General features: G+C 38.2%; 1 protein-coding gene across 1 annotated transcript; it reads right to left on the bottom strand.

Annotated features, from left to right (window-relative positions):
* Positions 1-294: 294 nt before the first annotated feature.
* Positions 295-1,572, bottom strand: LOC138895651 (uncharacterized). Its single transcript, XM_070180361.1, has 2 exons — positions 817-1,572; positions 295-429 (listed from the first exon to the last, which is right to left on the bottom strand). The coding sequence occupies exons 1-2, from the start codon at positions 1,570-1,572 to the stop codon at positions 295-297; spliced, it is 891 nt and encodes a 296-aa protein (XP_070036462.1).
* Positions 1,573-12,446: the final 10,874 nt, after the last annotated feature.

Here is a 12,446-nt window from a genome sequence, read left to right as displayed (position 1 = left end):
GAGAACACTCTGGAACCCTGTAACTGATCAAATAAGTCATCAATACAAGGCAATGGATACATGTTCTTCACTGTAACTTTGTTCAGCTGGCGATAATCAATACACATACGCATAGAACCATATTTGTTATTCACAAACAAGACAGGAGCACCCCAAGTTGACACACTAGGCCGAATGAATCCCTTATCAAGCAACTCCTATAACTGCTCCTTCAACTCCTTCAATTCGGGAGGAGCCATATGATATTGAGGAATAGAGATGCACTGAGTGCCCGGCAATAAATCAATGCCAAAATCAATATCTCTGTCGGGCAGCATGCCCGGAAGATAAGCTGGAAACATCTAGAAAGTCCCTCACTAGTGGAATTGACTGAACTGTAGGGGTATCAATATTGACATCTCTCACATAAGCTAGATACGCGTCACACCCCTTCTCAACCATTCATTGAGCTTTAAGAAATGAAATAACTCTGTTAGGAGTATACTCTAAGGTACCTCTCCACTCTAATCGTGGTAAACCTGGCATAGCCAGTGTCATGGTCTTAGCATGACAATCAAGAATAGCATAATGGGGCGACAACCAGTCCATGCCCAAAATAACGTCAAAGTCTACCATACTGAGCAATAATAAATTGGTTCTGGTCTCAAAACCACTAAGAGCAATCAAACACAACAAATACATGCGGTCCACAACAAGAGAATCTCCCACAGTAGTATACACATAAACAGGGGAACTCAAAGAATCCCGAGATACGCCCAAATGTGGGGCAAAATAAGAGGAGATATAGAAATACATAGAGCATGGGTCAAATAATACTGATGCATCTCTATAACAGACGGGAACAATACTTATAATGACAGAGTCGGAAGCAACTGCCTTTATATGAGCCGGAAGAGCATAATAACTAGCCTGGCCTCCCCTTCTAGGGCGACCTCGACCTCGAACTGGCTGAGCAGGTAGGGCGGTAGCTGGTGCTGGAATCATGACCTGAGGACTAGGTAGAGCACGTAGTGGCTGAGAAGTCTGTAGAGGTGCAACCCTCCTAAGTCTGGGGCAATCCCTCATCATATGGCGGGTGTCTCCACACTTAAAACAACCCCTCGGAGGGTGTGGCTGTTGCGACTGACTCGGGCCAGGTCTGCTGGACTGGCCGCTAAAAGCACCCCGAGAAGGAGGCACACTAGATACTGGCGGTGCATAATAAGTCTCCAGGGGCCTAGAAGGGACTGGAACACCACTAGTGGCTGGAAGAGTTGAATGAACGGGGCAACTCACATAACCCCTACCATGGCTAGCTACTGGGGCACGAGCTCCAGAATAAGAACAAGTCTCTTGAGACCTCTTGGCCTCTCTCTCCTCTCGGTCCCGGGCAAGCATGCCCTCCAATCTCCTGGCAATACTCACAACTTGCTGATAAGGGATATCCATCTCCAACTCCCTGGCCATACTAATCTGGATACTGGGGTGGAGTCCCTTAATAAACCGTTGAATCCTCTCTCGAATTGTGGCAACCAAGGCTGGTGCATGTCGGGCCAAATCATTGAAGCAGACTACATACTCTGACACAGTCATAGCACCCTGGCGCAGCTGCTCAAACTCCACGCGCCATGAGTCCCTGAGGCTCTGAGGGACATACTCTCTCAAAAACATATCCGAGAACTGAGTCCATGTAAGTGAAGCTGACTCATCCGGACTACTCAACGCATAACCACTGATAGGCTGCTCCTCTAAGCTGGAAAGTGGGAAAAGAAACCCTACTCGTCTCCGCTACGCCCATAGTACGGAGAATACGATGATACTCCTCCAGAAAACCTTGAGCATCATCTGTAACCAATCCGCTGAAGGTAGGTGGGTGGTACTTCTTGTACCTCTCAAGTCTGAGCTGCTCCATCTCAGAAGCGACTATCCTAGTCTCGTGCTGAATCGGAGCTACCGGCGGCATAGGAACGAACTCTGGGGCCTGATCAACCTGGACCTTCTGCTCAGGAGTACGGGTTGAAGGAGTATGTACCCCTCCCCCGGCCTGAGATGTGGCGGGAGCTAACGAAATTAATCCATCCTAAGCTAAGGTGCTGAACATGCTCATGAACTGGGCTAGAGTCTCCTAGAGGGCTGGTGCTGCAATAGGAATCTCTGGTGCCTGCCCTCCAGCTGGAACTGCTGGGGGCTCCTCTGTCGCAGCTCGCGCGGGTGCTCTGGCTGCACCGCATGGCCGTACTCTACCCCAGCCCCGGCCTCTGGCGGCTCTAGCAGGGGGCGCGGGTGCCTGGTCATCAGATCCTCCAGCACGGGTCCTCACCATCTGCGAGAAAGAATAGAATAGTGAACTTTTAGAATTTGATGCTAATAACTCGCATGACAAGGAATCAAAAGAAGTATGATTATTCCTAATAGTTTCATAGCCTCCCGAAGATAAGTAGAGATGTTTCCGTATCGATCTGCGAGACTCTAATATACCGACGTGGAACTCACGACACCTATGAACCTAGAGCTCTGATATAAACTTGTCACGACCCAAATTCTTCCTCCGTGAATCGTCGTGACGGCACCTAGTCTCTACAACTAGGTAAGCCTAACACTTGCTGAAATGAAATGAAAAACATAAAAATTAACTAACAGTAACATATATTTTAATAAGCAATTGAGATGCCGCTCGGCATATACAATAATCAACTCTCGAAATATACATGACACTCCCAAGACCCGAAACACCGTAAGTCACAAGCTTCTACGAAGTTCTAATGGTTCTATACATCAGTGTCTATAGAAATAAGAGAAGAATGAACATAGGGGGATAGAGGGGGACTCCGAGGATCTGCGGGCAGATGTACCTTGAAGTTCTCCGAAACAGCAGCGACTGCAACTAAGGACGAGGCTTGTAAAAGGAACCTGGATCTGCACATAAAAAATATGTGCAGGAAAGGGCGTGAGTATACCACATCGGTACCCAGTAAATGCCGAGCCTAACCTCGGTCGAGTAGTGATGAGGTCAGGTCAGGCGCACTAGTATATAATAATAAAAACACCAGAATAAGAAGTATAATAAGAGAGTAAATTTCAACAAAGGAAAGCACAGTGAAATAACATAACAGTGCACGGAATTAAGCGATAGGGGATCTCCCGAGATACCGTCTCGTAGTCCCAAAAAATAAATATGTAGGGAGAACTCCCGAGGTACCGCCTCGTAGTCTGAAAGTAAATGTGCAGGGGGATCTCCCGGGATACCGTCCCATAGTCCCAAAAGTAAATATGCAGGGAGAACTCCCGAGGTACCACCTCATAGTCTCAAAGTAAATGTGCAGGGGGATCTTCCAAGATACCCTCCCGTAGTCCCAAAATAAATACACAGCGCAATCAATTACAATAACAAGTACAGTAAGAGAATCTACAGTCTAGACTAAGTACAAGTCGGGAAAGAAGCAGGAATTCAATAAGCATGCTGCAAAGAGTTCAATTAAGCAAATAAGGCACGTAGACATGTTATTCTAAGCTAACAGTGTAACTATGCATGCTAATATATTCAATTAAGGTGGAAACATGGAATTTCTCAGTAAAAATTAGGTTTTTCAATAAATAGCTCATGTACGCACTCATCACCTCGCGTACACGACGCTCACATAGTAAAATCAGTACCAAATCCTAAGGGGATTCCCCCCTCCCCCCACAAGGTTAGATAAGCCACTTAACTCGAACCAAGTTAAATCAGTTGGTAGCGATGCTCTTCCCATGAATATCCGCCTCCGAATGGCCCAAATCTAGCCAAAATCAATTACATACCATAAATATAGCTATAAGAAACCAATCTAGTCAATGAAATCTAAGCTAAAGCAAGAAACTAGGAAATCGCCCCAAAAGGCCTCCCCGGGCCCATGTCTCGGAATTGGGTAAAAGTCACAAAATATGAACACTCATTCACTCAGGAGTCCAACCATATAAAAATTACTCAAATCCGACCGCGAATCCCCTTTCAAAACTCGAAATCTTAGTTGAATAATTTCTTCCAATATTTCCCAAATTTCAACCCCAAAATCCGAAATTAAAGATGAAATTAATGATAGATTAGTGGGGTATAACCAAACTAGAGTGTAGAATCATTACCCAATCAATATCTCTGAAAATCCCAAAAAATCTCGTCCAAATCCGAGCTCCCAAACTCAAGTTTTGATAAAAATGGCCAAACCCTCATTTTTGAAATGTTTAATACTGCCTAGTGATTCCTTAATCGCGATCGCGGAAATAGCCTCACGATCGCGAAGAAAAACTTCACTGCCCTAGAATTTAACCCTACACGAACACGGAAAACTTAACGCCAATGCGATTCACTGGCTCTCATACTTACGCGATCGCGAACAACCCCACGCAATCGCGAAGAACAACACTTGAATTCCACTGCTTCTTTACTTCCTCTTCGCGAATGCGGCCTAGCCCACGCGTTCGCGATGCACAACCTGACCAACCTATGCGATCGCGTCCCCATATTCGCTAATGCGAAGAATAACTTTAGCTGGCCTCTCAGTTGCCTTACATGATCGCGAGACCTCTCTCGCGAACACGATGAAGAAAAGGTCTGCAACAAAACACCTGAAAATCTACTATTTTCTACAAGTCCAAAATGATCCATTAATCATCTCAAATCAACCTGAGGCCCCCGAGACCTCAACCAAACAGATCAACCAATCCTAAAATACCATACGAACTTAGTCGAGCCCTCAAACCACATCAAACAATGCTAAAATCACGAATCGCCCTCCAATTCAAACTTAAAGAACTTGAAACTTCCAAATCCGACAACCGATGACGAAACCAACCAAACCACGTCTGATTGATCCCAAATTTTGCACACAGGTCATATTCAACCCTACGGACCTATTCCAACTTCCAGAATCGAAATCTAACCCCGGTATCAAAATTCCACTATCGGTCTAAATCTCCAAAATTTTGACTTTCGTCATTTCAAGTTTAAATGAGCTACAGACCTCCAAAACACTATCTGGACACGCCTCTAAGTCCAAAATTACCTAACGGGGCTAACAGAACCGACAGACCCTATTTCGGAGTCGTCTTTATACAGTTTCGACCACGGTCCAAATCCTAAGACTTGAGGCTCCATTTAGGGACTAGGTGTCCCCAAACACTCTAAAAATAGAAACGAAACCTCCCGACAAGTCACAATAGCAAAAAAAGATATGGGGAAAATAGTTAATAGGGAATCGGGGCTATAACTCTCAAGACGACCGGCTGGGTCGTCACAGATTTGCACCTTTTGACTTGTTTAATGGTTACATACTTAGGTTCTGGCATGTGTTTCACCTTTCCTTAGCTTTAAATATATGATGATGCCTTGATAAAAATGAATAGCATGTGGTATAACTCGTATGTCTCGGTTGCTTGACTTGTGTTCACTTTATGCTTAATATATCTCTTGGCTTTGTGAATACTTGTTTGATTGAGAGTCCGAATAAAACCGTCCTTAGGGAGTCATGTGTCATGTGTGAAGTGTGTTCTTTGCATAGTCCATGTTATTGCATTTGAGTCTAGAACTTACCCGAAATGTGAATTGAAATGAAATCCTAGGTGTTGCTCGGTTTGAAAAGTGATGTTAGGCTTTCTTTGATCTTTTTGAGTTTTGTTGTCTATCACAAATAAAATTATCCCTAGTTACCCTTTTGATCCTATAAGCCTTTCTTTTGGCACCTGCATTACAAGCCTATCCCCATGTATTCTTAATTGAATCATTTCGATCCTTAGACCTCTTAAAGCACTTGAATTATAAAGAGAGTGCTAGAAAGAAGTAATGAGGAAACTTGGGGTAGCTTTTGAGTGGAACCAATAGAAGGAATAAATGTGTACTTGTGCTGAAAATAAAAATCCATTAGCGGCAAGCCAAAAATAAAAAAGAAAAGAAAAAAAAGAGAATAAATGAATAAATAAAGGTTTCTTATTTTTGCTAGTGGATGTGATCTGAAGCAGTGCGGAAAGAAGAAGGAAAAATATTCTGGGGTGAGCTTTCTTGTGATGATTGAAGTGGATTGAAGGAATGTGGCTCTTAAAGTTGAATATGTGATGTGTTAAAGTACTTAGGAGGGTTAGCCACTATGTCCTAAATATATCCTACCCCTCTCTTAGCCCACATTACAACCATAATAAAGTCCTAGTTGATTTCGGACCGAGCGGGCCTACATTAGTAGAGGTTTACATAATGGGCAATATTTTTCTTCATATGTATGAAACCTTAAAATATATTCGATCATTTGATTTGGATATGTGGACTACTTACTCTTTGTTTTATTGTGAGGGCACATGGTTTCACAAAGGATAGGTAATATTATTAGACCTCTCTATTAGATTAAGTATTCAAGCCTCAGGTGCATTGTGAGATTGAGTTAGTTTTCGAGGCTAGGATTGTTATACTCATGTTATTCCTAGTTTGGATGTTTTGAAATTGGGCATGAGTATGGAAAGTGTATTTTGATCGCATATGCTAGAGTTTAATTATTACTATCAACCATGGTCATAGGTGTAGTGTGCTGTGAAGGCGTGGCTTGTTGGGTCCTTGAAGAGGAAGTGTTTGGTTGGTTGACTCGAGGGCGAGCAACATATAAGTGTGAGGTGTTAGTGCCATGTTATAATTCCATATATTTTGATGTTATTTATCCTACTTGCTTGTTGTTTGAATACTAATTTGTGTGACAATTGAGCTTAATAGAGTTTATTTTATGTGTAGGAATGCTTGGACATAAATTAGAGAAAAGTTACACGAAATAGTACCCCAGAGCTACAAAATAGAGCAATAAAAGAAGACGTGCAAGGCAATAAAAAGTCATGGCCATAGACAGTGCAAGGCCTTATCCAGGGCAATGTCATTGGCGCCCCTGACAGTGCCTTGTGCAATGGTGCTCCTGACAGTGCCTCGCGTAGAAATGTTGGTGCCTATGACAGTGCCTCGCGCCGATGATGCTATCAGAGCCAATTTTATTTCCTCACTATTTTTGGACATGCAGACTTCGGCCCCAACCCTATAAATACCTCTTAAAGTTAGTTTTTGAAGTGAGAGACATTATTGGAGAGTCAAAATGCTACAGAACACTTGAAAGCAACGAATCACAGGAGTTTTCTCTTCCAAATTCTTCCTTAATCTATATTTGAATACTTTCAATTATTATCACGATTGTTAGTATGGTTATGAGTAACTAAACATTCTCATCTAGGGTTTGATGGAACCTTTTGAAGGATGGTTTTCTGTTGTATTTAATATAATTTAGCCTTTGAATTTCTCTACTTATTTAACTACATGCTTATTTCAATTGATTGAATGGCCATCGATTGACTGTGCCTATTTAGTGTGTATTGCTTGAGAAATGGTACATATTTAGGTAGTTGTTGAACAACATCACTCCTAACGTATGTGAGAAATCAATACAGCGGGTTTAAAAACGGGATTAGAGATAACGAAGCTTTGATGTGATCATAGTGAGCGGTGAAAAAGTGCGAGCTAGCATAATTTAAGAGAATATGACTAGTACATTATTGTAGTTGCTCGAGAGAGATAAGTCAAGTGCTCTGATTAGTAGAAAAAACTTAGGCGAAATTGCAGTAGAAGGATTCCGACAATTGGGAAAATTATAACTCTAGGCTTTTCTAATATTGTCTCCCAACCCTTAGTATCCCTAGTTGTTAATTTACTACTTTAATTTTTTAGTTAATTAATTAGACATAAGAATCTTAATATTTATAACTTAGGAATTGTTGGAGCTTGTCTTTTTAGTGATATTGAACAGTTATAGTGAAACCATAGTTCTCTGTGGGATTCGACTCCGGACTTTTAGACCGAATTATATTTGCAGCAACCGCTTATTCTTTTTAAGACTAAAGTTGGGCGTGATCAATTAACTTCCTTATTTATTGAAGGGTTAGTTACAACGAAGTTTGTGGTGATCCATTGTATCAAGCACATCTGTACTATTTATAATTCAAAATAATTATTTCATTTAATAACTAAATCCACATCCTACGGCATATTGCACAACAAATCTCTGTTTTTAGTTTAAACTGACTAAAATCAGTTTGATCTTTCTAACATGTCTATCAATTTGTCTTTTTTCTTTTGGAAAGAAGCCACTTGTTTTTTGGATAACATTACTAGAACAAATATTATAAATGTACTCTTAACATAATATCGCTCCATAATTCAAAGGGGTTTGTCAATTCACACATCTAAAAGAACTTAAGAGATGAAATAGGTTACTCAAGAGGCAAGCCCTTATAAGTTAACCAGAGCGAAGGGATCCCATTTTTGTTACATGCAAGATTTAGCTTGAAAAACATCTAAATATAGCAAATAGTCTAAAATAAGTTACTTTTTTTAGTCATTTAAACATAGTGATGATACTTCATTATGTAATTTGGAAACACATTCTAGAGGGACTAGATTTTGGACGTTTAGAAACCACGGAGAAAGCAAAAGATATTATTGAAGGTTAAACAATATTTCGAAGAAGTTAAAGTATCCTGGCTAACATTGACTTAAGGGAATTTTTCAAAGAATGAACTTACACTACTAGAAATCCGGTAAAAATCGACCAAAAAAACCGACCAACTTTGGTCGATAATGGCCAATAACCGTCCAAAATGCGACCATTTACGTGTGGACGGTATTTTAGGGGTCGTAAAGGCATACCGACCAAAGTTAGTCGGAAATTACCGACCAACTTTGGTCGGTCAATTAAATTCAAAAAAAAATATTGCAAAAAAAAAAAACCGACCAAAGTTGGTCGGTATTTTAATTATGTAATCAAAAGATTCACCATCTGGGAATCGAACCGGGATCTGTACTGTGGCAGGATACTATTCTACCACTAGATCATTGGTATATTTTGTTTTAAGACTATTTTTTATTTGATTTATACTCTTTAATTGTATTTACGCACGAAAATAACCGACCAAAGTTGGTCGATTTTATTAAAAAATAAAATTACCAACCAAAGTTGGTCGGTTTTTTAAAATGACTGGCCGAATTAACCGATCAATTTTGGTCGGTTTTTTAATATTAATATTTATTTATTTTAATTGAAAAATCGACCAAAGTTGGTCGGTTTCTTGAAAAATAAATTTCGCGGTACTCAAAAATAGTTTTTCGTATTTTTGCGCCAAAGAAAACCGACCAAAGTTGGTCGGTTTCATAAAAAAAATTAAAAAATAAAATATTTTGAAAAACCAACCAACTTTGGTCGATTTTTTGGCCGATTATTTGACCGATCAAAGTCGGTCGGTCGACCTTGGTCGGTTTTTGCCGAATTTCTAGTATTGTTATTTTCTATATGCTAAATATTGGGGGTGATGTACATACAAGATGATAAGTGTATATGTGAATATCGAGGTTGTACTATGTTTGGGCTACATTTCAGTGCTTTTAAGCCTTGTTTTGATACATGTTCTACTTGTGATATGATTTACTTGTTTGTATGATTATCTAAGCATCTTATTCATGCTAAAATAATGTTATAGGCATCCTCCACATTCTGAATTAAACATTGTGGATTTCATATACTTGTTTTACAAGGTAGAATTGTATAGGCATACTCTATTTCATATATGCAGCTTGTTAGTATATATATACTTACTCTTCTTACTTATTTGAGAATGTTTTGAGATGTTGAGCTGTTGGAGCATGCAAATTCACGTTTTTGTTTTGAGGTATTGGTTAGGGCGTGTGGATTCACGTTCCTGCTGAGGCATCAATCTTGACATGTCATATAATATTTTTGTAGGGCATATGGATTTATATTTTTGTTGCGTGTGGATATGGATCTGTTCCTTAGAGTCACTGAACACTAGAATTCCACCAGGAGTGTGCGTGCAGGTTTAGGGATCCACAGATTTCCTGTTTTGATTATGATATAGTTGATGAGTTTGAGCATACAAGTGAAAGCTTTATTTTTTAAGTGAATCCTCTATGCCTATTAATGCCTTTTACATAATTTGTTCATACAAATCGTCTATATACATTTTTTGGCACATTTTACACATGCTTGACGCTTGTTTGTATGTTGTGGGACACTTGGGGAGTGCCAATTTGATGTAAAAACCGAGTCTTTATTATATATTTATGATATTACGCTCTTATTGATGCATTTCGCATAAATGTTACTTGATACATGCCTCCTTTATATGTGAATTTGGAGCACTGATATATGTTGTTGATCGTGTTATCTGAGAAAGCATTCTTATTATCTTCTATTTTGACGGTGCACCTTATTATTTATATTTGTTGTTTCTTGTTTGTTCTCTTTTATATGCGGTTTTGATGCATTAGTATATATATGCTTGGATCGCAGCTTTTGGAGTCATCTTCTCTCTTATCTATTTTTGTCCTTTATTACAGATTGTTATGTGTTTTGAGATTATTGTATTTTTCCGTTTTTAGTCGCTTATGACTTATGCTAGCAGTTCTTTGGAGGTTATATTTGAATATTCCACACTTATGTATTATCAGATTTAGACTCATTTTATAGTATTATCCATGTTTAGACTTGTTTATGTCTCTTTAGTGTATGAATTTGTTGATTATGCTTGTTGGTTTGCCTAGCAATCTAGGGTTAGGTGACCTCACAACTTTGGTGAGAATATGGATCGTAACAGTAACTCTTGTGACCTATGTAACTCCCAAGGTAAAAAGGTACATTAACCAAAGTTAATGCACATGATAGTGGGTTATGAATTCTTTAGGGAGGAACACAAGAGCCAAATATTTTGTTGATGCGACAAGAAACTTGACACTATAAGTAGGAGGATTCTTGGTCCCTCTCCCCACTCATACATACACACCGAAGAATTTGAAATTCTTTAGTATAGATCTAAGCATCTATATATCTAAATCTAAATGAGTAGGTATAATAAATGCAAAGAATATAAAATTGTAGAACTAAATAAATGGACGTATTCATCTCCTGCACGAGAAAGATACGTATGATTATAAACTTTATTATTTTTCTTCATTTCTTTACCTTATGTTCTTGTCTTTTAATTTTAAAAAAATAAATAAAGAGTTTCTTACATATTATCGAAAGATTTGTTCGAATCCGACCCTACATGAATTTTGAGTCTCTATCATCTTGCAACTATAAGTGTTAGAATAAGGAGAGGGAAGGTCAAGGTGCTAGTGTTTGGTTACATACTTCATGGCTCAAGGTAAATATTTTGTTTGAATTTTGTAGTAAACATACTAAAAAGTATTTCTTTTGAAATCTAAGGCACACGAATATTCATCTTTGTAATAAATTTTCTTTTCTCATTTATATATACACATGTATATTTTATTTATAGTGAATTATAACACAGTCAAGGTCCTTTATAATATTTTTCTAACAGTTGGTATCAAAGTATATGGATCGTGTTGCAATTGCATAAAAGTTTATGCACTGGAATTGATTCTCACCAAAGTGAATCATATCCTATGGCCTTTTTTTAGAAGAAAAGAGTTGCACAAACAATAAAGTATTTGACTTTAAAATAATTTGTTATCCAAAGCTTAACTTACTTTCTAGTCATATTAAGAAATATTGCACCGTTTAATACCCAAAGGTATTAACATTTTGGTGAAAGTACTAAAAGTAAATTTTAGTACTATTTTATCGCTTATAAATGTTTATTTCAAGGTGCTAGTGTTTGGTTACATACTTCATGGCTCAAGGTAAATATTTTGTTTGAATTTTGTAGTAAACATACTAAAAAGTATTTCTTTTGAAATCTAAGGCACACGAATATTCATCTTTGTAATAAATTTTCTTTTCTCATTTATATATACACATGTATATTTTATTTATAGTGAATTATAACACAGTCAAGGTCCTTTATAATATTTTTCTAACAGTTGGTATCAAAGTATATGGATCGTGTTGCAATTGCATAAAAGTTTATGCACTGGAATTGATTCTCACCAAAGTGAATCATATCCTATGGCCTTTTTTTAGAAGAAAAGAGTTGCACAAACAATAAAGTATTTGACTTTAAAATAATTTGTTATCCAAAGCTTAACTTACTTTCTAGTCATATTAAGAAATATTGCACCGTTTAATACCCAAAGGTATTAACATTTTGGTGAAAGTACTAAAAGTAAATTTTAGTACTATTTTATCGCTTATAAATGTTATATATGAATAAAGGAAAATTATCACTTTTCAATTAATGGTAGCACATCATATCCTAACTCAAAGGATAGATATGGTGATGCGTTATGTTTTATATGATTGTCATAATTTTTATTGACTTGTAGTATTTCTGGCTCAAGTTATTACTCCAGGTTCTCTTTCAAGAAATATGTCCAATATTTTCGAGTTGAATGGTTCCAACTTTAGAGAATGGAAAGAACAACTAGAAATTACTTTGGGATGTTTGGATTTGGATTTTGTGTTTCATAATTGATAAACCTTTGGAGGAAAGTGCTGACT

Source organism: Nicotiana tomentosiformis, chromosome 7 (assembly GCF_000390325.3).
Source record: "Nicotiana tomentosiformis chromosome 7, ASM39032v3, whole genome shotgun sequence".
NCBI classification, from domain to species: Eukaryota; Viridiplantae; Streptophyta; class Magnoliopsida; order Solanales; family Solanaceae; genus Nicotiana; species Nicotiana tomentosiformis.
This window is presented reverse-complemented; position numbering and strand designations above follow the sequence as displayed.

Bases quoted from the DNA above. Each gene is read 5' to 3' on its own strand.
- LOC138895651 (XM_070180361.1), bottom strand. From the start codon at position 1,572: ATGACTGTGTCAGAGTATGTAGTCTGCTTCAATGATTTGGCCCGACAT. The intron at 430-816 runs GTATTATTTGAC...ATGGTTGAGAAG, and splicing joins TCTGTTATAGAGATGCATCA to GGGTGTGACGCGTATCTAGC.